Consider the following 27,119-nt stretch of genomic DNA (forward strand, 5'->3'; position numbering starts at 1 on the left):
GAATGTCATCGTCTTGGCTGAGCGAACTGTCGTATATTATTTTCATATGATGGCATCACATAATACAATTTATTAATTCAAACATGATACCTACCAAGTTTTGAAAAAATTCACTGATATTTATAATTCGTTATTGTATATTCATTCATGTGTTAGATTTTAATGATTCTTTTTTCAAATCATCTAAAATGTCTACTACAAAATAATCATCCATCATTCTAACCGTAAATAATGTTTGTATTTATTAGCGCGTCGGAAAAATTTCCTTCTGCTGCGTTAAAACTTGAAAATTGAGACAATGGGTGAAAGTTGCAGGCAATTCATTATGCCTAATAAAATAAAAATGAGCATTTTCATAACACTCGAATTCGGTAATTGGCCAATGTAATGTACAGTATGTGTGAGAAATTTTATGTGTTTATTTTCAAACATCTGGGTGATTTTTTCCCAAGCGCAGAATTTTGTTACTTATTCTGATTCGGTTACTTTTCTGATTAAAGTAACTACTTGACTCTATAATAAATTGAATGGGTGGGTAGACTTCTATATGCCCCATTGTTTCTATGTAATATTGTCATTATTATCACAACGTGATAATATCACTTTATGTAATGTTATTATGGTTATCAATTTTTGCGTTTTTTTGGAATCTTGTTCCATGACAATCATCTTTTATAAGTGATAAAAAGAATTATGTTTTAAATTTTATTTCATTCAACTCTTCGTTAAACAGGCTATTTTTTGATTTTTAACCATTCATATTGTATCTAAAAACTATATACATATTCCAAATAATTTTATCTATACGTTTTCATTGGTAAATAATGGTGATATTGTATTTTATTTACTCTGACGCCATATAAACTTGACTTGACTAGCTTAAACAATCAAAAAAATTGTACTTCACATGTCATATTGATTTCCATAGTAACGCACGTATATATTAATATTTTAGTTGCTAGGACCCCAGAGCCCTAGCAACCAATAATGGTGTCAAAATAACTTTAACAAAACAGAATTAACTGAAAATTAATTCAATTCTAATTAAATATGGCTAAAAGTATTAAAAAATGCATTGGCATCGTGTTCTGATTTATTGTAAAAGTTTCAAATGTCTAGCTAGTCGGGGGAAGTTACTTAAAAATCGATTGCAAGATTTGTACCGGACAAACACCACCGGACAAATAAGAATACGAGCTAAGAAAAACGTTGTAATAAAGCGTGTTTGTATGTATTAAAACGTTATGACTTTCTGCGAATAAAATGAATTTAAAACAGATATTGTAAACAGTGAAAATATAATATCCTATCCTATCAATTTTGCCGGTTAAATTTTGACTTAGGACTATTATTAGGTATATATTATGTGTATATATAAAACTATGGTTGGAAATTCTTAGATAAATTCAAGAAAAATACTGTAGGTAGCAATATTCTTTAAAAAAGTCATTTTAACTAGCTTATTTCGTACCTTTACATCCTAAGACAATACTAGGGGTGTTTATATTATGTTATAGAACATCCCTATAATCAACATCAAATGGGCCCATAACATAACCAATCAAACAGATACGTACTCGTACTCAAAAATATAAACCACTCAAATTATTATGTGTCACCAATGTCAGCCCCAATAATGATTGTTTTTAGCTAAAATATGTGATATAGTTTCAATTTTTTTATCGTGGAGGCCATCAAAATCAGCCAGTGCGTCGGGGCTACACGTCCAGGAATAGTGAGCGATCCTCGTAAAAATATCCCTTGCTACGTAAAATATAGTTTTTGTGAAAAAAATATAAATAATTACATTTACGTATATAAATAACGCTAAAATCATCGCTCGAGGTCGCTTCATCAATCTATATAAACTTATCTTACTTAACAAAACAATAATAATAATTACATTCTGCATTATTAAAATATTTGTATCTGGGCATACGACGTGTCAAAATAAAAACAATTCTGGCAGTCAAGTCAAACAAAATAAATTAAAATCGAATCCAAAATACCTATGCAAACTTTTCTGTTAAAAAACTGGAAATTCAAAATTGGAATTGGCAGGAAAGGTAATATGAACAAACGAAGTTTGATTTTTTTATAAAATGTCCCTAAATGTCAGTTGGGGCCAAGTAGGAAAAGTAAATTATATTTTGACGTAATGTGTATAATATGTACATATTTATATATAGGTATATATACCATTGTGTTACCCATCCGGTGGGTTCCACCGTATGCTATTATTTTATTGAAATTTATGATGTGTCTTCGTTTTCCAAGGTAGTAAACCAATCAATGTTTTTTCTTAATTTGAATTTATAGCTGACTTAAAGCAGTCACAGATAAATTCACGTATCTTACCTAAAACAAATTTTACAAACAAAGAATAAATTTGCTTAACGAAGTTAAATTATATTTTTTTAAATATTGTTATTGGATAAATAATCAACCGTGAAATGTCAGTAGCGAGACGTTGAGCAAATATTTATTTCACGTTCGGGTAAATATTTGTGGCACTATAAACAATCAACCGTCCTCTGTGAAGAAGATATATTTTAATCTTCAAAAATAAACGCACCGATTAATTCAATAGTCTTCTTTATTATTGTATTAACAAAAAATACACCAAACCATACGTTTTATTTTATGATTGTGCTGTGGGTATTGGGAAATATTAATATAATGTTATAAATTTAATTATTTAATATTACCGCGAACCAGCGAATATTCAGATTGTATAATGTTTTTTTAGATGGAAAGATATCGGATGCGAAGGTACTTTGCTATTAAGAAAGTTCTGCGTACCTATGTTTGAAAATTGTACGGCTATTTTAAACGAATCTTCTATTTCAACATAGATTGTACAATCTACATAATATGTATACAAGAGTGTTATTAACAAACAGCGAATTTAAGAGTGGTGTTAATTATTATTTAATTACATTTAGTAGGATTAACATCGTCATTACCATGACCGTTATTTCATTACATGGCTTATTTTAACAATGGAAAACGGAAAAATCGTTATAGTCAGTTATAGTCTATGGATTCATCATCATCATAAGCCTGTTTCAATCTACTGCTAAAAGAAGCCCTACTCAAGTTTTATCCATTCTTATCGATTCTAGCGATGACCCTGTCTATGATCTTCATTTAAGGGTGTTGGTAAACTTATGTCGTATTCTCTCGTTTTCTCATTATCTATTTCTATTATCTAGAGTGGAGGGGGATATGGGAGGCCTTCATCGTGCAGTGGATCGACCCCGCCTAATGATAATGATCATGATTGAAAAACGTATCATTATAATAAATCCACTCTATGATGATTGTATTTTCAGGCTGATTGAATTCCTCTTGGTCACGTGTATTGCTATGAAAGTCCTCAGTACTTAACAATTCGGTCATTTAAGGTATCTCTAGCTCCAGATTTATCTTTTGGGCGTTTAATAATACCTCTTGCGTAGTCTGGACAACTATAATTGATCAGTAGTCGTCTCTTCTTGAGTTATGTATCCAACCCATTCCCATTGAAGTTTGTGGTAAACGCTATTTCACCAGTTACCTACCCTTGTTTGTTGTATCATCCACATATTTTATTTTTTGTCCTTATGTACCATGACGAGATGAGATGTTTCATTCCACTTTACGTTGTGCTTTATAAGTTATTTGACCTCTAAAATAGTGTATAAGTACCTACAATATATTCCTTTAATTAACATTAATAGTTAAACAAATCGTATTGAACTATATGCAAATGGTATGTATATATTATATACTTAGTAGTTTTTGAAGCATCAATGAAAATTTTGGCACGGTCGAGCAAAAATAATCACTATTACAATCGCGATTTTGATATCTTTCCGAGTGAAACAGATCAGCGAAACTTATCGGATTTGTGTATGTATAGATTTGGAAATCGCCTGCCGTTAAATTCAAATTCGGAATCGCAACCTGCGAAGGCCAACCTTTTTTCTGGTGCATGTCGAAATTTCGTTATTCTATTCGAGTGCCATGCGCCGTTGAATACCGTCTTATTTGACTGTCGAATTATGTCGATGGCGCTGAACTGTAACTGATTATAATTACTTGTGTCATTAATTTTGGAGAGAAGAACAACAGAAATCACAAAAAGGTCATAGAGCGCAGAGTAACGGAGCTAGTGGCTGAAGTAACATAATTAAACTACGTTATTTTCAATTGCTTCACATTTTGGTCGTCCATAACAATTTTGAATTTAATAACTACTAAGGCACTGCAGTTAAATCAAATTCTGACTCCTCCTTTCTGCCGGGACATCCGCTATCCCTATACAATTGATTACTTCCAATGCTCGCAAATATTTCTGTAGACTATTATGCCATGGAAGTCGTACTTTTATCAGACTCCATTTTTCTTTTGATTCACTAGAGGTGAGGCGCTTTATCTTCCATATATCAAGAGAAATGCGAATGTCCGTCTATATAAAACATTGTTGAGACCAGTGTTATGCTACAGTTCAGAGGTGTCAGTGATTCTCAGAAGCTACACGTGATTGAATGTAGAATCTTGTAAAAGATCTTTCTCCACATCTCGGAGTCGATGATGTGGCTTTGTCAATACTACTACTATACACATAAAGAAAACTTATCAAGAAATACGTTGCGTGAATTAATTTTATCAAATCTTATTATACGATATTCTTATTTAGTTATTATTTACAGTAATAGTTTTAGATACATCATTCATATTTTGGTATTGAATAATATTTGTAACAATTTATCAATAACTATTGTAAATGATATGCCGATTTAATCATACTTAATTATTCATAAAGATGCTATCAAATGATTATTATGTAGCCTGATTGATTTTGATTTGTAAAACAAGATTTATATTATTAAATTCAGAGCAAAATTGTAATTTGGATCAATTAGTAAACTAGCTACAGATTACTGTGAAAACTAGGATAATCAACGTGATTTTAAATAGTTTCAATGATCCAAAGAAAGATGTATACATCAAATTAATATAATGTTATTAATTTAATTACTAGTAGTTTTATCAATACTATATTTAAAAAAGGTGTGCATCAATATTTTGTTATTAATTAAACCTAAAATTCATTCCCGAAGACTTGCATGATTATTATGAATCCAGACATTTACCACAAAATATAATATAACCAGTGTTGCCAACTGTCGTTGACAAAAATATATTAAGACAGTGGTAAGGCATGGTATAGAATACTGCGAGTGTGAGAAATAGTTAGATTTTATCAAAATTATAAATATGACTTGAAACAATCATTTTTAGAAATCATAATTAAGTATGAACACAGTTACCTTCCTTAGTTATACGACTAAAATCATGTAAGTATGTACACAATTTGGCCATCGCTTAAATATCATATCTAACATTAATTATTTTTTTTATGTATAAAATACAAAGGGCTAGCATATTGATTTTTAAGCAGATCTGCTATAATATTTTATCTTTTGAATAAAAAAAATTGCGGTGCCAAAAACGCTAGATTAAACGTCATGCGGCAGGCGGATCTTCTGCTAGACATGACGTTAGCATAAACGTAAAGTCAGCAAAATAACAATAATATTTTCCGATTTTAATTTATGACAGTATTACCAGCCTATAAGACCATGACCATGAAATCCCTAGTCACATCAAATTCTAAGGCGAAAATACGACGTTGGTTCTGGTTTGGCCACGTGTTCTGAATGTTTCAAGTCTCAATCTTTCTTGCATTTTATTTAAATCAACCAGATTCTGACGTCCAGGAAAACCGTTTAAATACAGGATGTATACGACGAATCTTTGTATGATCTAGGGAAAACGCAAAAAGACTGACGGGCAACAGGTTTTCAGTATACATTATGCTCCAACTAAGGAGAATACTAAGAAGAATGAGACTAAATTTCACTAAATAATTAATGATGTTAACCGAATCACTCTTTTGTTATGATATGTTCTGTCATATTCGGCTAAGGTACGCAACATCTAAAATTTCCCACATATTGACACACGTCTCAGCTACTTTGTAAGCACGCACATTTGATGACTTCTGTGGGTTCATTGTGATCCCTAAATTGGCGATCGCTGGTGCGTGCGTAGATTTAAAATAATACGAAATGATGAATGTCGGCCGATTTAGTGCGGGCGCACATATTTGTGTCGGAATTCCGTTGATCGCCGCGGGCTTTCGGCCTTCGGACGCCATCTTGCCGACGAAATTTTAAAATGCTCCAACTGGAACCCGACAGAAGAAAAAAAACACGTTTATTCGATTTTTAAATTTCTTCTCGTCTCGTAATAATTGCGGAAACGCGGCAAATCGGTTGCAATTCGAAATTTAAATTTATTATTTTTCTTGTTATACCAAAGAATCAATTTAAACATACGCAATAAATTAAGTACTAATTTTATTGCCTGCAAAGTTTGAGTTTCAGTTGATTTTTCTCTTCTATCGAATGCATTTTAACTTCATGGAATTGTTTTCTAATACTTATTGTTGTTATATTCCTTTCAAAGTCAAAATGTTGATAACGAAATTTGTAATTCACACGTCGTTTTGCTACCAAAGTACGGCATGGTTATAGATTATTACGAATATCATATCTAAAATCGAACCATTCGGTAGGCTGTGTATCTAGAAGCACATTCTCATAAAATTATCTACAAATATAATATATTTTATTTTTATATTACATTCGCCATATTAATATATAATATTATATCCTTCATTATGTTTATATACACAATAATTGAATAGGTGAATTGAATCCTTATAACAATGAGTTATAAAATAGCATAGTTCAAAATTATATATTAATTTGTGAACACACACCTAAGTGATTTGAAATGGAATCTGATAAAGAAATCCACACGTAGAAAGTGTTTATTTAGCATTTTTTTCGTTCAGCAATTACTCTTCAAAGATTCAAACCGATAGATACAATTCATACCGTTAGTTATTTTAACATTGTGAATTGCCAATTCTGGATGGATAACCATTATAATACCTGAAAAAAACGTAATGCATAATACTTAATCCACATAATTTAAATACATTGACAACGGGTGATAAATATATTTTACAGCTATATAAACAGCAAAATAATGAAATTATTAATGACACGAATTAGTAAATCAATCTACAGTGGCATCATGGGCGATTCGCATATGTATTGGTGTCATTTTGCCACAATGCCTATTTCAATGCTAGCGAGCGATATTAATACAATTGTGAATCGATTTTGACGTACCCTTGGTGCCACTATAGAATGATTCACCTATCTATACCTACTCGATGTTATTATCAAATATTGGTTTATTATGTTGCGATTCATATTTTATATTAGGTATCCATGTAAATCTGTACTTCAAATTTTGCGAAATGAAGGACCTGGGTCCCAGTAGAGCCAAAAAAATAATCATTGATTGGTGGTATTGTACCAACAAGTCGTTAGTTATATATAATTGTATATTTTATAATTATAAAATGTGTATTATGTGCTTAATATTAATTGTTTCTTTGTATTAATAGGCTAGGTAAGCTCGATTGTTTTTTTTAATATTATACTTATTTAATTATAATATCTCATGTCTTATTTAATGAATTTATGTTTACTAGCAGAAACGCCTGCGGATGTAGACTTTACTGCAGTAAATTAAAACATAATGTAGTTACTTACACGTATTACTGTTTCATTGATATTTAGTAATAGCAATGTCATTTTCTAATACGGAGAGATACCTATAATCTATTGATAATAAATTATAAAGGATTACCGAGGTACATTTATAAATTAATGATTATCAAATATTTGTATGGTACTTATGTGGAGATAGTAACACTGCATTCGGAAATATAATAATATAACAAGTTATTTCGTATTCACTTTCACGTCTGGCAATATTTCAAATTAGTTCAATATTATTTTAGCTAATTGCACTACCTAATTTAAAGTAGTAAACATAATAGATTAATAAGATAATAATGTATGTAGGTACCTAAATATGTACCAGCGGTACCTATACGCGAGGGCGCTACAAACTAATTTGAAATATCATTCAGTATTTTTTTATACTGTGATAACTTCAGTTCCAAATTCGAACAGAGTACGACTTATGTTAGTATATTTATTTTATAGTACATACGTAGTTGGAAAAAACGTCGGACTTTTAACTAAAAAAATCCACCAGATAAAACTATTGCACGCTACAACCTGGCGTGTAGATATTATTTTCTGTAAAATGGTTTTTTTTAAATTGGTTCTACAATCCGGTGTAGATAGATCTTGGTCGCCTTACGAAGAGGTTTCGCAACATTTTTTTTAGAAGAAATTGATGTTAGCCATCTGCTCAACCTATTGGGCACGGGCGGCTCTCGTGGTGTAGTGCGTTTGCCTTCCACCCGAGAGTTCCTGGGTTCGATTCCCGGTCAGGACACACAATATTTATGTGTTTTTCTCATAGTCTGGGTGTTTGTGATTGTTCAAAATAACTAACAACCACCTTGTACGAAAAAGCAAGGACATAGTTATTTAATTCTAAAAAAATAAAACCTATAGGGCACATGCTTTGTATTCAAACACACTTTGAAAAACAATGTGTTAATTTTGCCAGACCCGGTATTTGAACATAACACCCTCGACTTACCAAGCGGATACGTTACCACTTGCCTATCGCTGTCGCTGAAAATATTATGTATGTTATGAAGTATTGATACGCGGTGAACGACTGTAAAATGATTTTTTGACAAACGGTTATAAACTTGTGAGGTTGATTCAATTTGCATAGAATACGGATAATAGAAATGGGTATTGTTATGTGTTAATTATGGTAATAATGCGTGGTATGACTGAAAATTTAAGACAATTGTTAAAAGTAGTATTTTGTGTGAGATACATTAATTATTACGTTCTTGAAAATTAATTGCTTAATGCTATAAATACTTCAGCTGGGGTGGGGCATGGTCTAAATCTAAAACGATCGTGACTACGCGACGCGAAGATTGTGCAAATGACGCGGGCAGAACAAAACAAAGTTTGTCATAAAAAGTCAACATGCGTCCATTTAATGTTATGTTTATTGTTCTATTACTAATAATAATAATACTACATATATTCATTGCCATGTTTTCTTTTTCAAGTAAATGGGTAACGTTTTTAGTCATCTTTACACGACTTAAGAATTAATTCCCCCGTCGCCATCACAAAACAAATTTACGTGTTAACAGCTCGACTTTTGCTCTCCGATTGCCAGCCAGTCCGAATTTTCGTCGCACCTATAGTTGAAAATTATTTGCCGTTTCACTGAAGTACCGTCTTAACCTAATAATGCATGCAATATATTATAATGTTTTGTATTAACAAACAACGTGGCTATATGCGGAAGAAACCAATTCTAATCGTATTTAATTTAAGTGGATACGGTATAAACTAACTATAATATATTTTAATTAATATAATACGATACAATGTAATAATATGTATAATGTTGTTTTAAACAATATTGATTTCCGCGATCAAACCAATGCAAAAGGTGCTTAGTTGGATATATAGAATGACATTATAATACGGAATTAGATTAACTATTATAGTTACGGTTATTTAATTGAAATATATTTAATTGTTTTTCATTTAGAAATTTCTTCATTATCCGCCGGTATCGTTTGAAATTGTAATTAAACTTCTCGTTGCATTTTGTTTTAATCGATCGGGGCTCTTTTTGGCGTTCGATGTTCGAATTTCCCACAATATTTCAGTTTAGTCGAAAGATTTCGAACAGTTTCGAAGGCGCGACAAATTTGTTGCAATTTATTGTCTTTTGTCACATAAATTGTGACATCAATAAAATTTCTCGGTGCTTTTTGTTGAACGTTTAAACTTGTTTTGCGTCACCTAATACAGAGATAACAATAGTTTTTAATGGTTTTAATAAAAAAAGCGTTTCAATAGCTCGGATTTCAATTAATCTCCGACAAAAAAAGGTTTGAAATAAAACACACGAATTAAAATAAGAAATAGCGTTATATAAATGCTTGATGCTTTCACGTTTATAATATGTTATTTCATTCTGTTACAATTTCTTTGTCCTTCATTTGTCAATATTTCGGGTTCTGCAATGTGCCCGAAACGTCAAAGAAACATTGAAAAACACGATGACAACCCAAAAACAGGATACAATATTATTATGAAACCTTATTTTGGAAAATCTGTTTCGTTTGTTTTGAGACGGGTATCGAATATTGTAATGTTCAAATTCCATTAAGTATCTCGAAAAGTAAATCGATGACATCCATGTTTTATGTAATTTTATCTGGAAATCACAAGGAATGTATCGGCTAAGGTTTTAGATTGATCGAATCATTAGCAAAAATGACTTTTACAAGAAGGCTGTTAGAAAAAAAAAATGCTACTAAATTGCTGCCAACAATATCGTCAAAAAGCTGTCCATGCTTTATCAACATTGATATTCTAGTAGTTTTTGAGTTGTAACCGAACAAACGGAAACTGACAAGACAGTCCAATTTTAGTAGTAATACTTAAGTACATAATATAGATACTTTAATATATTACACTGTTGGTTTTTTTTCCATAATTGATTTGGTTGATTTTGTCTGTCACAAAAATAATTTATAAACGCCTTTTGAGTGGGTCAATCTTAAAATATTATTAACGAAAAGATTAATCTGGCCCACATATAAATAACCGAATTTTATTGGCAATCTAAAAAAAATATTAAGTAAACCACTATATACATTAAAAAAACGCAATTAAAAAAACGATAGAAATACTTCAAACTGGGAAATTTACGTAGGCAGAAGGAAATTAAATGAAATATGCAATTAACAGGGAAATAAATAAGCACGAAACATTATAAATACTTCCTAAATGAATATAAATAAGTGATATTTTTACTATAATTATAAAAAAATATATAATTTATGTGTGACTGGCAATTGAAACGAATATTAGGTGCTCTTTATTCATAAGGCAGAATGGCACAAGTATCACCATAATATAGAATAATAAATTAATTCAACATTTCCCGTTATCAATAAAATAAATCCTTATTTTTTATTTTACGATCTAACTATTTTTTGTGAAAATTCGAAATTCAAATTAAATCGACTATAAAGTTAGGGTTTTTCATGGATTTTTTCCGACCAGTTTTTTTGTATGTTTACCACTTATATTAATAAATTACATTATACGTTAATAGTTATGTGAAAAATGTTTCTAGCGTATGTTTCATTTCTACCATTTTAATGTTCGGCTTTCAATTAAAACAGAGTGATACATTACTTTCATATAATTGTTTTTTTTTTCAATATTTTAATAGGTACATTATACCCAATAAAATTTTACAAAAAAGTATTGTTGGGTTGTTGGCTATTTCATCTTTCACGCCATTATCAATTAGATACCTACTACTGTAGCGAATACGTGTCCAAAATAATGCGTAATGGGGTCGATTATTCCTTATGCTGTCACTCTGTGAAATTATTTTACGTTATGCAGTAACTTCAAAAGTTACTTACAATAATAAAAATTCTGCCTAAAGCGTAGTGTTCAATCAATGTGTTCTACTAGTGATCACGTATACATGCAAAAAATGATCATTTATTGTAAGAAATATTCAAAAAGCGTGGTATGAAAGATATAGTTGGGAATAACAACCACTAGGATATTTTCTTTTTCTTTTTTTTCTTTATTTGGAAACAATTGAGCTCTTCTCTGAATGGAAGGCTATTCTGCTTTACAATGGTTTACAAAAGTATACATACACTTTTTTAACTACTCAAATTTATTTATTTTACATTAATGAACATGATGACAAATAATTATAAATCCAAAGCGTTCACGACATGTGTTAATAATTTTCAAATAAAAATACAGGTTAATGTGAGTATAATCAGTGACGTCCCGTGAGGGTAGGGAGAATGAGCATCGCTTGGGGGCGGCAGTTACTCGAAAGGCGGCAAATCGAGGAGAATCATTTGGTGTATATAGAAGTAGCTACCTATACTAAACTTAGTAATAACGAAAATATCTTTCTATTAAAAAATCAGCTCACTCAAAATGTATTAATTAATATAAAAGGTTTAACAGGACTGTATATTTTTGTCAAGTTCGCGATGTCTAGTTTACTTCCGTTGCTCTTCGACTTCCATGGTTACCCGAAATGATACGTACACGGATGATACAAAATAAAAAAAAAATACAAAGTATACAAAAATGTTTGGCGCTGCCCTGGGGCGGCATTTTTTCTAGGGGCATTACTGAGTATAATAATATAATAAAACAATAAATATACGTGGTACTTGTAAGCACACAGAGTGAACTAGGTTTGACCTTATCTTAAAAACTTATAAAACATCGTCCACCTAAATTCACCTTCACGTAAGTGGAATATATCTATATCTGAAGCGATTTGATTAAACGAAGTCATTGCCCTCCCAATTGGCATTACTAATGGCAGGTTAGTTCTGCACATTGGGAGAACAAACAGCGGATGCTCCGATTCATAAGATAATTATCAGAGACACACAAGCCAATACCACCAAGAATGGCAGAGTTTCCATTTACGCCGCGAATAAGTCGAAAAAAATATGGAGCTAAATAAAGATCCCTTCGAAACTTTAAGCTACAGTATGTACTAAGAAAAAGTCATACGTTAAAGTGCCCACCACCACCCGTCATATATGCACAACCGTGGATATGCACGGCCGCTTTCTATGACGCTTTAAACGTGTCTGAAAGAAGTGATTTTAAGTGCTCATTCCGTCCCGAGACGGAGCCGCACGGGACTGATGCTGCAACCATGCACCGTAGTGCTTAAAGGAGAAAGTTAAGAAAGAAAATGTTTGTTTTTGGACTGGCTCTGCTGTCCGCTGACGTTAAGCGCTTTGTGTACCCGCATACTGAGTGTCACGAATTGAAATGGATGAGTCTACAGAAGAGTCGGGACTATCCCGCTCCCCATACGACGCTACAAATTTCTCAAATGCCGCAAAGTTGGCCTCAGTTGCTACCAGATCTCCATGACCAATTGGGCCCGTGTGAGGACGGATCCTGGCAAACAGCTCCGCTCGTTCGAATTCCATAAGCGGGCAATCCCAGAGGATGTGTTCAACATCTTGGTGGTCATGCCCGCAGGTACAACCCGGCCCATCTACTGTCAAGCCAAACTCGTGGAGCCCGGCGGCGAAATTGCCATGGCCGGTGAGGAACTGGCTAATCCAGTGCGAAGGTTGGAGTCTTCTAGTTTGGTGCCTGCAGAATATGTCTGGAGCCCCTTGGGGGAGGCGGTCCACATAGCCTGCCATGCCGCAAATGCGGTCTTGTACACAATGTCACTTACAGTCTTCTTGTAAGGAACGTCCTCGGATCTCTGCGGTGGTGTCAGATGGACACCGGCGAGTCTTGTGCTGATCCCCCTCAAGAGGAGGGTGATGGATAGAGCCACGGATAATATCTATACAGCTGAAAGTAAAGGAGTCTGAAAATTTCTTCTGGAACTTCTTCACTATAAAGCCGCACTTCAACTGATGCAGGGCCCAAACAATAGACCCACTCTCAAGTCTGCTTCTAACTAAGGATATCATAAAGTTCAGCGGATGTACGTGGCAAAAAAGAACTACGTGAGCGAGTTATGTTGAGGCATATCCAGCAGTCGATCGACACCAATGACGATGTTTCTTCTTTACACTGGTGATCTGGGAGAATTAATTCGCATTGTTTATCGAAAGTTACTTTGAGTTATCTGTATAGCAACTAAGAATCCAAGAAACTAGAATCGCTATTTATCAATTATTATTTAAAACACCTGTGCGGTTAAGAGTCAGTACTTGCATTGCGGGAGACCGCTTGTCCGATCGTGATAAAATGCCAATTCATTTTTTTGTGTTATCATTCATATTAAATATAATGAAATAAAAGAAATTTCGATCTAGTAACAGCGCAGACGAAAGAATGAGAGGCGGCTGTAGACGGATATAAACCTAGAAAGTGATCGTAAAAAACAATGCAGTTTTTAAATATGCATCGCATTATTATACATAAACAATATGTTGCATTTTATTAATTATGAAAAAAACAAAAGGTATTGAACTGTCAGTCTAACTAAACTCTAAAGCATGTGTTACAGTTACACGATACTACTTCATTGTAAATTTAATTTTGAAATTAAAAACGAAATCACAATATCGTTATTATTTTGTAGTTATAATATTGTATAATTTTCACTTTTTGTTATTTTTACCACGTTACCAGGTTTTTATTAGCTCGTATTCTTGTTTGTCCGGTACAGATTTTTTCTTGTGCAGTACAAATTTTTAAACTAAATTCCCGACTAGGTAGACATTTGAAACTTTTAGAATATATCAGAACACGACGACAATGCATTATTTTAATACTTTTGGCCATCTTTAAGGCTATACTTCGGCTGGGGCACGGTCTAAAACGATCGTGACTACGCGACGCGAAGATTGTGCAAATGACGCGGGCAGAACAAAACATAATTTGTCATAAAAAGTCAACATGCGTCCATTTAATGTTATGTTTATTGTTCTATTACTAATAATAATAATATATTCATTGACATGTTTTCTTTTTCAAGTAAATGGTAACGTTTTTTAGTCATCTTTACACGATTTAAGAATTAATTCCCCCGTCGCCATCACAAAACAAATTGACGTGTTCACAGCTCGACTTTCGCTTTCCGATTGCCAGCCAGTCCGAATTTTCTTCGCACCTATAGTTGAAAATTATTTGCCGTTTCACGGAAGTACCGTCTTAATGAATGACCATAGAAGTTTATGAATATGTAATCAGAATTCATGAGTTTGGTGTGTTTAGAGTGCAGTCAATTAATTCTAAAACGATTTTAGTATGGTCGCATTGGTGACTATAATATTATGAGTATTACATCCTGGCAACTCTGTGTAAATAAAATTAAACTTTTTAGCTTACCGATGACGATTTGATTACTTGCGTAACTGACTATTCATTTAAATAATAATGAATGATTGTATAAAAAGACTTCTTGCAAGCTTGTAACTATAATGTAAGTAATTTTTGTTTCCCGGCAATTAATTTTGACATATTTTTTTGAAACGTAAGTTTTGAATTTTTTTTTAATCTAGGATTTTTACTGTCATCTAGTTTATTTTCTTACACTATCCGGCATATTTTTGTGAATATCGGTTGGCCACACTGAGTCTTATGATCGAATGACAACACTGAAATCAATATACCTACGTATCGTTACAAATTATTAATTGAAAAACGGAGTTAAAATAATAATGTCTATCAAATATTATTTCAGTAAGTACTAAAATGGTTGTAAAGATTAATATCTAATAATTATTATAATAATTTACGATGCTAAGCATCCGCGTGATGCGTCTCTGACGATTTTATATAATGGTAATCAATCAACGTTAATCCAAGTGATGTTGTAACATTAAAACGACTTTTAATGCATCGCCCAGTGACAGGCCGGCGACAGGCGAGCCTTCAACTCTTCGGCAGTGTCCAGCGGTCAGTCGAGAACCGGAAAGAAGCGCGGACGCCATTTCCTGCCGGAGACCAGCGCCCGGTGGAACGCGTCTATATCCGTTTCCAGGTTAAGAATGCGGTCCGTGTCTCACGCCTTGACACGTGTGCGGTAGGTATGCACGTAGAGGACGTACCGGTCAGGCGAGTGCACCCATGACTGTAATAATTGAGATTATTCAACATTAGTACGCGCATACACAGGCCGAGTTACTTGGTCAATCATTAATTAGACGGCGTTATTATGCATTTGATTAAGCAGCATACCCAAAAAAAATGTTATGAATGGGAACTGATAAGTAGTAAAAACTTTAATTTGGATGCCCAATTTGGAAACATACCTACCTAAACATAAGATTTTTATTTAAAAAAATATTTGTATCGAATGCGGCATTAACTCATAACCATCTGGTCCGGGTGCTGTGCTTCGTTAATTAAGCTATCGATGCAATCATTAATCACGTCAAAATTTCGTGTTACAAAGTATATAATTTAATTTGAATGAATAACTAAAATTACAGAATTCAACAAATGGTTTCTGCAATACGCTATACCTATAATTTGTAGTAATACAGTATTTATTTTTTCTTTAGCGGAATCCACATTACTGGATTTGCACTATTCCTAGCCAGTTCAATATTTCTGTATTTCCAAAATCTATTAATCGCTGTATGACAATGCCAAACGGTATTTATTTGTAAATAGTTTTGTAAAACATTCCACTGGCGAATTGAGGGTCCTGGACTTAATTTTCTCCTGGGTATATAATTAATGTTGATATTATAAAAGTCTTAAACAAAAGTCCAAAAAAACTACTTTTTTGATAAGATTTGTTCAGCTTCGTTTTGATATTTTAGTTAGGTTTAATGGATAATATTTTCTTCATCGCCTTATGGTTGTTTTAGATTACAATCATATTTTATGTATAAAAGCTCATCTTGATATCCCGGGATTGCAGCATTTTCAATCCTGGAATATCGGGATCAATAAATTTTCCGGAATTCCGGGATTGTCAATTATAGTAAATACCTACTTCATATTGTATCAGATTTAAATATTGATCACAACGATGTAATTAAATTTTCCGTGTAATTAAAAAAGAAGGGTGACCACGTTGTTGAAAAGTTAATAGGTATACAGTTATCTGGCTCGAGGGTTTATTTTGAAAAAAAAATATCTACTTATAATATTTTTTTTATTGTTTTTTAAGGCGGCGGATGGGTGGGGGTAAGAAAATCTGGCAGGTGCCAGTAGTGTCACTGACTACTCATAATTACCCATTGCTTCAACTTTAGAATAAGTACAGTACTATCCCAGATACATTCCACATACTTTTGGCATCAAACATCTGGCCTGCAGATATATAACTAAGGGTGTTCACTATTCACCTACGAGTTATTGCGAGCTGTCGCTTCCACGACACGACATCGAATACGCGTGGCTTAACCGTCATAATTATTATTAGGACAGTTATTGTCCATTTGTATCGTCCGCCCTGTTTTGTCTTTTAAGCCTCACCGCGTCAGAATATTAAAACAAACATTGGATGCCTCATACGATTGCACCATTTTGCGTGTGCCATTGACATAGACTTGCGTGATATAGAATTCTGAGAGACAAGAGTTCAACTCGTTGAGAAGGCCGTCAGACTGTCAAATCTTTCGTGTCACGATCAAAGAAAGAAATAGTAACATTCTATTATCCTTAATAATTTATATATTGTTTATGAAAATTTCGTGAATAGTTTCGCGCAGTATTACATAAAATTATTATTTATTAACAGTTTTTTTTACACATTATATACAGTCGAACTTGTTTATTACGATCACGGAAATAGCGAGATCTCGGATGTGATGAGGAAACATTCGTTGACATTTTAGTTTATGATTTTCTCCATACATTTATTCACTTTTACCGAGCAAAACTGTTAATGTGTCGATCGTTTAAAAACAACATTTTCGACCCTAAGCAGTATAAAATCCGACCGGGCAGTTAACTAGACCGATGCCGCCGGGATCGGATTACGGTTATGACACTAGTTAAGTGTCTAAGTAACTAATTGGTGTTTTCGCCGACAACATTGAAAAAGTATCCACGCATATGGTTGTAATTGCGTGTAAAAAATCCAAGCTCTGTGAAGTCAGTAGGTACCTACCAGCGCCGGCGGCTCAGCATTTCATTACAATAAACAAATTCTTTCGTAGTTTATGAATGCCGTGCTTGTTTCGGGAATTTTCACGATGATTTTCAAATTTTTATTACAACGTTTTTATTAGGTCGTATTCTTATTTGTCCGGTGGTTGTTTATCCAGTACAAATCTTGCAATCGAATTTTAACTAACTTCCCGACTAGTTAGACATTTGAAACATTTATAATATATCAGAACACGGTGCCAATGCATTCTTTTATACTTTTAGCCATCTTTAAGTAGAATTAAATTCATTTTCAGTTAATTCTGTTTTGTATGAAAAGTTATTTCGGAAGAAATCCGTTAAAAGTAAAAACTATTATTGGTTTCTAGAGGCATCTGGGGTCCTAGCAACTAAATTATTAATATATACGTGCGTTACTATGGAAATCAATATGAAATGTCAAATTCAGTATTCTATATTTCTATCAAGTACAATTTTTTTGATCGTTTAAGCTAGTCAAGTCAAGTTTATATGATTCAACAGAAAATTTAAAAACCTTGTATATAAAAAGTTCTTTTTATCTTGTTATTATTATGTTATATGCTAAAATAGAACGTGGCGCGAAAAATGTTATATAACGATATAACGAGGTAATGCTTATCACGAGCAAATTCAGTCGATCCCATCTTCCTCGTAATAACCAAGTTCGACTGTATCTATCCACTGATTGATTTCTTGAATAGCAGCACTCTAGAACTGACAGCACCACGTTGTCGATTGAATCGCGCTGCCATTTACCCGCCGAACAATTAATTAGGTACCACTGTCCACGGAGAAACATATTATAAGGCTGCGTAGCTTACGGGCGGCTCTGGCCGTACCGTTACATTTTAATTGGCGATTTTGGAAATCGATTTCGTTCGGCCATCATCATTCCGTACGGCAAAAACATCACAATGACCCCCTAATTTCGGAGCTCCATGCGTGTAAACTTCCATTCGATTACTGAGATCTAGTCATCACGAACTTGTTACTCGGGTGGTGAACGTTGGGGCTTAGGAATTCACTGCGGAATTTATTGTTAACAGTTTTGTCATTGTTTGATACTTTAAAGTCATCCCTCCCTTTGGCTCGACATCGACAATAATCTAATATACTTTGTAAACCATAACGTTTGTAAGACGCTTAATATTTTTATTTTTTCCAGTTTTGAGTAGAAACAAGAATGCTTACGTTATATTCTATCGGTCGTGGGTTAGAATCCCGCTGTTGTATCTCAAAGTCTCTAAATTCATCACGTATTAACGTGAAAGATCGTAACCTTTATATATTATATAAAATTTAGAGTAAAATAAAGTTATTTAGGCTCAATAATTGTGTTGGCAAGCTAAAAAAATCATTTTCAGTAGTGTTACAGAAGTTTGTATAATGGAAATGTGTGATTTGTAATAAGTACGTGTAGAGAGTAAGAATGACAATAGTTAAGTAGGCAGCCATTCGCATTACAAACGATATTTTCTATAGCTACCAACTCAACCGCACTAAAAACTTTATGAAATCGCTATCAAGTGTTTTTGATATTATATACCTTCTTTGTTAGTCCAGTTTCATAGGTCGTAGATCAAGACCTGAACAAAAACGAACCACAAGTGCGAGTAAGATAGAACTTCTACGGCTGAATTAAATATTTTTTTTGTAAACATCGCCGGTAAATATTGATTTGAATGATTACATTAATTTAAAAACTGCGACCACGTGTTGCTGAAATTTATTGTTTTTGTTTTAAATATAAAGTTAATAGTTATAATTTTTAGTTAATTTAGTAGGAAATATGGTTAACTATGTTTGCTGTATTGAGAAGCAACATGATGGTATAACATTTAATTGTTAAGTTAATAATAAAATAATTCAATTTTGGTTCTACTGTGTGTTATACGCAAGAAACACGGTTTTGCCGAACAATATGGACTCTCTTTATAGTATTACTCTGAGGTAGTAGTTTATGAAAAAAAATCATAACATAAATCTGAAAATAATTACAAGATAAAAAAAACTTTTTATGTACAACGTTTTTAAATTTTCTGTTGAATTATTATGCTCAATATGCTCAAACTTGTACTTGATATGAAGTAAATAAAAAACAAACAAATATAGAATACTGAAATGTCATTTTGACATTTCATTTTGATTTCCATAGTAACGCACGTATATATTAATAATTTAGTTGCTAGGACCACCCCCTTAGCAACCGATAATAGTGTTTTTACGTTTTACAGATTTTTCTGAAATACCTTTCCATACAAAACAGAATTAACTGAAAATTCTGCTTAAAGATGGCTAAAAGTATTACAAGAATGCATTGGCATCGTGTTCTGATATATTCTAAAATTTTCAAATGTCTAGCTAGTCGGGAAGTTAGTTAAAAATCGATTGCAAGATTTGTACTGGACAAACAACCACCGAACAAACAAGAATTACGAACTAATAAAAACGTTGTAATAATGAGATATTTTTTTGATTATTAACAATAATTTAAACTTCGTGCACATTTGAATTTGATAAATTTAATGTCAAAATGTGTCATGAGAATAATAAGATACTGTCAATTGAAATATCAGTTAATGTGAAGTCAATCAGTTAAGTTTATGATTAAAGTCATATTTTTCTACGAAATCGCTAAATTGCATGATTCTTATCTTGGCTATCGTGCCGAATGTTTGGCACATCTGATAATAATCAGTATATCGGTACCTTATCGATAATGGTGGCACGTACCTACATCCGATTAATTGATTACTTATTTTATTTCATTTTGACTCATCAATAGTTCCACTCGGGACGTGCTGTTTGTAAGAGATTTTACGCGTTTCGTTGAGAAAAATTCTCGGGAAGTTTACAACTGAGTACCGTTTAGTTAACTATTTTAAATGTCAAGTAAGAAGATATTTTCTTTACTGTCCGTACGTAATTGGTTTTAAAAGAATGTTTACATGACAATTGTCAGTTACATATTTACAAGATGCTAATTAATTATTGAGGTTCTCAGGAATAAACAAATTAATACAAGTATACCGGTGACCAAGCTATGTAAATTGATTTAATATCAAGGCCTGAACAGAAACGATGCATAAGTGCGAGTGAGAAAGTATTCGGCACCCTTATAATCTCTGCGACACGCGCTAGGTTTACAGATGTGGGAGATGGTTTGCTACGGTGTAGCCGCCAAATCTTACCTTATTGCTTAACTAAGCATCTATAACCGTGTTACGTACCGATGTATCTATAGTCTAAGCTTAATATTGTTATGTCTTTATTATTAATAATGTTTTCAATATTTGAAGGTGGATAAGTCAAGTTAAAACATTAAAATTAAATACGGCATTGATGAAAATAATAACGTTATTTTTTTAGTACCATATCCATGGAATGTAGAGTATATGCTTCATAACTTTGCACTCCGGCTCTAGTATGAAAGTGATGTACTTAATATATTCTAAATATATTTGTTTACATATATTATCTATTTATTTATTTATTACAATGACATTAATATGGGCGAAGCATCTGGAAATGACACTAATGGCATAATCTGTTCTAACGCCATTACAATAAAGGTGATATTGCTATAAATTCCCGATGATTTTTGTCGGGTCTGCCGAATGAATGGTTCAGTTCGAACGGGTTTGCTCAAATGAACATTGATACTAGAAACACTGTTCTAATGCTATTACAATAAAGGTGATATTGCTATGAATTCTCGATGCGTGATATCGCATAATAGAAATTGCGAGACATCTACCTATACATGTGCGAATATCGCTAAGCGCGAATTTACTTGCTAGCTACTATATTGAGAGTGCATTGTCCATTAATAATGTCATTGATTTATTACTACATTTAATTATATTAATACAAGTGAATATCATTTGATCTAATTTTATGCGAGGTTATCAGGCAAAGAGGCATATAGATAGTGTGGTAAAAAGCGGAAAAAAGTGAAAAGTTATAAAACCTTCCACCCAGTCAACTTACTCAAATATTGGGAATAAAATGGTTACCTTTTCATAGTATTCGAATCTTGTATCATGTACAAATATGAGTAGTTACCTATGCGGTGATTGCTTATAACTCGATTGTAATGGTGAGTAATTACTAATGACATGTCATTCGCATTGGTTTAATAATTAGCACCTAATATGACATGATAGTTTACTCACCATATTAACTAATCAAATAAAACAAACATAATTTGAATTTGCGTTTACGTGATAAAACTCCATTATAAAAACATAAAAACAAAACACCTTTTTTTGTTAATAGTTGTTTATTTTAATTAAATTGAATAAGCTATTACAAATATATATTGATTAAATAAAAGATACCTGGTGCTTATTACATAATATTGATGAAATTATATAATATATCGTATGCTATGTTAATTAAATAGTAGTGTAATAGTGTAACATGGCATGGAAAAGTGTATGTTTGGCATATCGCGGAAAGATCACAAAATAAACCAATGGATAAGGAAGCAGAGTACGCGATGTGATAGAGGTCGCTAAGTATATGAAGTGAAAATGTGTCGGAATATCGCTCGGCGAGTGGACAACTTCTGATCAATTGCCAGTGGAACCCAGGGGACCTAAACGTACATAGGGACGCCGTAAAATCCGCTGGATGGAAAAACTCATAAAGTTCGGTAGATGTAGATACGTGGCAGCGAAGAACTAAGGACCGATAAGAGTGGGTGGAGCTAGGGGAGGCCTTAATCTTGCAGTTGATCGACCCCGGCTGATGATGATACTGTTATTAATAATAACTAATCATCTATTTCATCTACAGTAAATATATTAAAAAGGGTGTTTCTTATTGTGATTTTGGTATAAAGTGATTTGAATTTTGATTCAAATTTTTTGCCTGACCGATTTAAAAAAAATACTATGCTTTCCTGTAAAATAATATTACAGTTAGATGTAACCATTTTTCATCTCTTTTATAGTTTTGTAGTAGCTACCTATTAATTATATTCGTGAATACATTTATCGTGAGAGTACGTAGGTGGGTAGGTACTACAACAAAAAAAAACACGCTGGTTATCGGCTAATATGTAATTTAAATATATATTTTGAATTTGGAATAAAATCAATTAATGGAGGTCAGTTTTGTTTGAATTTTAAATTCCCGACGGTTGGGCAATACTTTAAATTTAAAGTATGAGGTAGGCTTTATTGTGATGAAGTAGGTATAATAGACAGTGTGTATTGAAGTAAAGTTGTGCAGCTGTTTTCGTAGTCTCACCGCCTGGGGCCGCGGCCGGATGTGGGCCGCGACCTCGAAACGCTGTCTCGCGATCGGCAAGTGGGCCGAGTGGAAATACTCACTGCGGGCAAGTAGGCCGAGTCGCTGGCAGAGATATGTACCCACTGGTTCAAAGCTGGACCCCACTGAAAGCGTGCACAATCACATACTTGCAAGAATGTAAATCTGAAAATTGAGAAAATGGAAATTAGAATTGGAAAACTACATGCGATTCAATGTATATTTGAATGTGATAGCGGCTACCAAATTAACTAATTATACGGATAATGTCAAGATTGATGGTGTGTTATTAATGGAATCATTTCTGATGATTGATAGTGAAAAGCAGTGACCTTGACGGATGTGGCTCGACTGTACAAACAGAGACGTATTAACATTAATTCTCAGATAGTGAAGGTATCTTGCGGTAAACATAAGGCAATGGAGACGTATCCTGGACGTGGTCATGAGCTGCGTTGGGTTATAGAGCTTGTGATACCTAATAATACCTAATGAGACAAAAATATTTTTTTAATCTCATGGTTAGATATAAATATAAACGTTTCATGTATTATCAACTTTGTATTCCAGTTTATCAAGAGAATAAACATGTACTTATGTAAAACAGAATTGGCGTCCCTAAAAAAATAACATATTATGTCTTAAACTTATAATTAACCAAATAATGTTATCCAGCATATTTGAAAGTTATGTAATTCAATTTATACTTTGGTAGAGTTACGAACACTGTTACAGTTAACAGAATAGGTCAAAGACATAAATCATTACACTAATGTAGGTATAGTTAATTGTTCAATCACATTATTTACCATATTTTTGACATACATATTGTGTTAAATTTATATAAGAATGGTTTTAATGATATTTCTCAAATTTATCCATGGGTTGTCTTTTCGAAAAAAATTTGTCCAGTGGCTTGGTTAATTTTAATTATCTTTCAATTTGTTTTTTTTTTGTTTCAGATTACACAGAAATACTATAAGAATGGGCGACAACAGCTGAAAATACAAAGAAAATTTTAGAGTTAATAAAATAACTATATAATAACATTAAAAATGTGAACCAAACGGCAAAATTGTTTAACATCGATCGATAAATAATTATTGGCCTAAATGTTGACCGGTATTATGATAGTGCAATATTTAGTGTTTATGTTTTAAAATTTTTGTGCGGCAAAGTTGCACAGTAAAAAAACAATAATAATAAAATATTATACTTCTATAAGAAGTCCATAGTGTTTAATTATCAAGTAATTAGCCAGCCTCAAAAGGAAACTCGGCAAGGCGCAGTTATTACAGTGTTTCACGGATTCGTGATATATTGAGTTAGACGAGTCTTGTTATCGAAGATGAAGTTCTCAACCGGAAGTAGCTCCAGCAGCCTGGCGAGCGACTCTATGTCCAGGAAGTCCACCCTGTGCATCTATACGGATTCGGACTTCTTGAATGGACCAGAAAAGGTAATATTTTTTTTTAAGTATTTCAGACAACTTTTACTTTTATTTTAATAGTTCATCATATTATTTTACATCTGTTAGGACAGTTTCAAAAAATATATCATTGTAATTTTAATTATTACGCAATTAAATGGCTCTGTAAACATTTTGGGTCCATGTCTGACTACACAACCGTCCTCATGATATCTCAAACTTGAGCTTTTTCTCTTTTAAATAGAATAAATTAATTGTTGCTGCATCCTTATTCACATACCAACTTCTTGAAAGTTTGGGGAAAATAGATGTCTGAATAAACATTTCTCTCATTCTTATAACGATTCGAAACAGTCTTTTAAGGTTCTAAGATTGCTTAATAACACCAGCCTATCATTATCCAGCACCGGAGCGTAGAGCAAGCACAAGATCACGCCACTTCCCTTTTTCTAATGCCTCGTGCTTTCAGCCACTTCACAGTGAGTGAGAGTAATAGCGAGGAAATCATTGCTGCAAATCACAAGGGTACTGCACATTTCTATAAGCTAACGGAGCACATGATCATTTGGTGAGGTATCTCTTTATGAGTAAATCGGTCACTAGGAACAACTCGCTTTTATTACTTATTTTTTCTTCTTTATAATAATGTTTCATATCATGTTTTGAACGTCTTAAACTTATAATTAGTAATGTCTACAATATGCTAAAAATAAATAAATCGAAATTGAGATGATTTAGAGTGTCTATAATGTGGGCGCACTAGTGCAGTTCCTAAGATTTAGCGGATACATCGGTTCTTAAAGCTCTGAAGTCAAGGCTAATATGCCATGCGTGAGCAGAACTGCTTCTGTTCTTCAGAGCATCAAACTCCACGCAGCTCTATGTTGACTGAATACAAAATCTTATGATCTGTTGTATCATGGATATGCCAGAAAAAATACTAGGTACACAAGATAATATACCATTTCATCAAAGCATTCATACGAAATAAAAACATACATGTATGGCGGATAAATTGGAATTCATATTGTAAGCTCATCTTTTCATTTGCATTATATAATACGGTGAACCGTACATATATGAATACATCGATGGTGCCCAATTAATTAGTATGGCATGTAAGTGGTATTGAAATCCGACATTTTTTGTATCAACATGGATAGATACTTCTTGAATGTTCTACTATATTATTATTGTTTTTTTATAACATATCATTATATTATGATTCGATCAGCGTGGCCTATCTATTGGAGAAGAGGCGTCATAATGTCGTCATTGTTTTCCTCTTACATCACTAAATCATTCAATGGACACAGGCACTAACTATTATTAATAGGTGATCGAATTTTACAATGTATTTACTGACAATAGTGCGTCCTTGGCGGTTTTTTTTTAAATGCCTTTTATTAATCATGCCGTTGATATTAATAATTGTACGTTTGCTTGGCATTATAATGTTATTAATAGTAGGTGGTTGCATGTCTGAGATGATCTCGTAATCGAAGCATGACGCCATGTTATATACTCACCTATATCGGATGATCGATTATTATTTATATTATTCTTCTATGGATGGTTCTACGTTTACAACGTGCTACCAAAAAAAAAAAATCGTTTTGTAAATATCGTGAAAGTAGTCTTTTGTGATGGGGTATACATAAAATAATTATATGATTGATTCAACAATTGATCACGTCACTAATATAATATTACTTCTAGACAAAAACAGTACAAGATCTTATATTGTCCGGAAAGACAACATAATTACTAATAGGTGGTAGCTACTAGCTAATATGAAGAAAGTAAATGCGAAATAGCGGGTAGGGGGGTGAGCAAATTATTTTAGTTACACACTCGTATATTTACTTTGCTCAAATTAATTTTTTGTAATCCATAGCACTCGTATGTAAAATGATGTCAACTCGGATGGTTCCTTCCTAAACCTAAAAACGTGGTGGATATAGGTTGTTATGATCCGACACAAATAGTGCACACTAAACGTCAGTCATACGTATTTGTTTTCATTTACCTACAACTACAAATTGCAGATAGTGTTGGTTAGTTTTGGAAATTTAATTAAACCCTGCGTGAACCATGCCGTAATAAGTAGACGAAAGTAAAAACATATTTGTCTATCTATAAAATATCTAAAATTATCCCATCAAAAAATCATACATAACTTTAGATAGAAGAATATTTGTTATCTATTATGGTTTGAGTTAAGCAGTGTTTTTAAAATTCATGCGACCAACCAAACCATATCCCAATTTTTTTTTTGTATCTATAAAATATCTAAAATGTTGTATGATTTAATGGCATTATTTTAGATAAATAAGTATTTATTGAATATTTATTGTGGCTTCGTTTGCGCAGGGTTTTATTGAATTTAAAAAATTAACAACACTATATTCTGTAATATATATTGTATTATTAATTCAGAGAAAACAAATAACTAACTAAAAAAGTGTTCACTATTTTTGTCAGATCGCCCATAGCATATCTGAACTATTATGGTTTGGTTTAGGCAGGGTTTAATTGAATTTTAAAAACTAATCAGCACCATCTGCAATTTGTATTATTAGTTCAATGAAAACAATTAAGTGTGATTTGATAAAGTTTAGTGTGTACGATTTATGTCGGATCTAAACAGTCTACCTCAGCCACTCGCCACTGGATTGGGTTGA

General features: G+C 32.8%; 1 protein-coding gene across 1 annotated transcript in view; it reads left to right on the top strand.

The window, feature by feature from the left end:
* LOC147071714 (uncharacterized) overlaps positions 1-27,119 on the top strand; it is a 114,401-nt gene that overhangs the window by 5,613 nt on the left and 81,669 nt on the right. Inside the window, exon 2 of the mRNA XM_085947037.1 lies at positions 23,969-24,465. Within this exon, the coding sequence (XP_085803163.1) occupies positions 24,355-24,465 (111 nt within the window). The 5' untranslated portion in view covers positions 23,969-24,354. The remainder of the gene's footprint in view (positions 1-23,968; positions 24,466-27,119) is intronic.

Source organism: Rhyacophila brunnea, unplaced genomic scaffold (genome assembly GCF_057557595.1).
Source record: "Rhyacophila brunnea isolate RB1 unplaced genomic scaffold, BYU_Rbru_1.0 scaffold_2, whole genome shotgun sequence".
Taxonomy (NCBI): domain Eukaryota; kingdom Metazoa; phylum Arthropoda; class Insecta; order Trichoptera; family Rhyacophilidae; genus Rhyacophila; species Rhyacophila brunnea.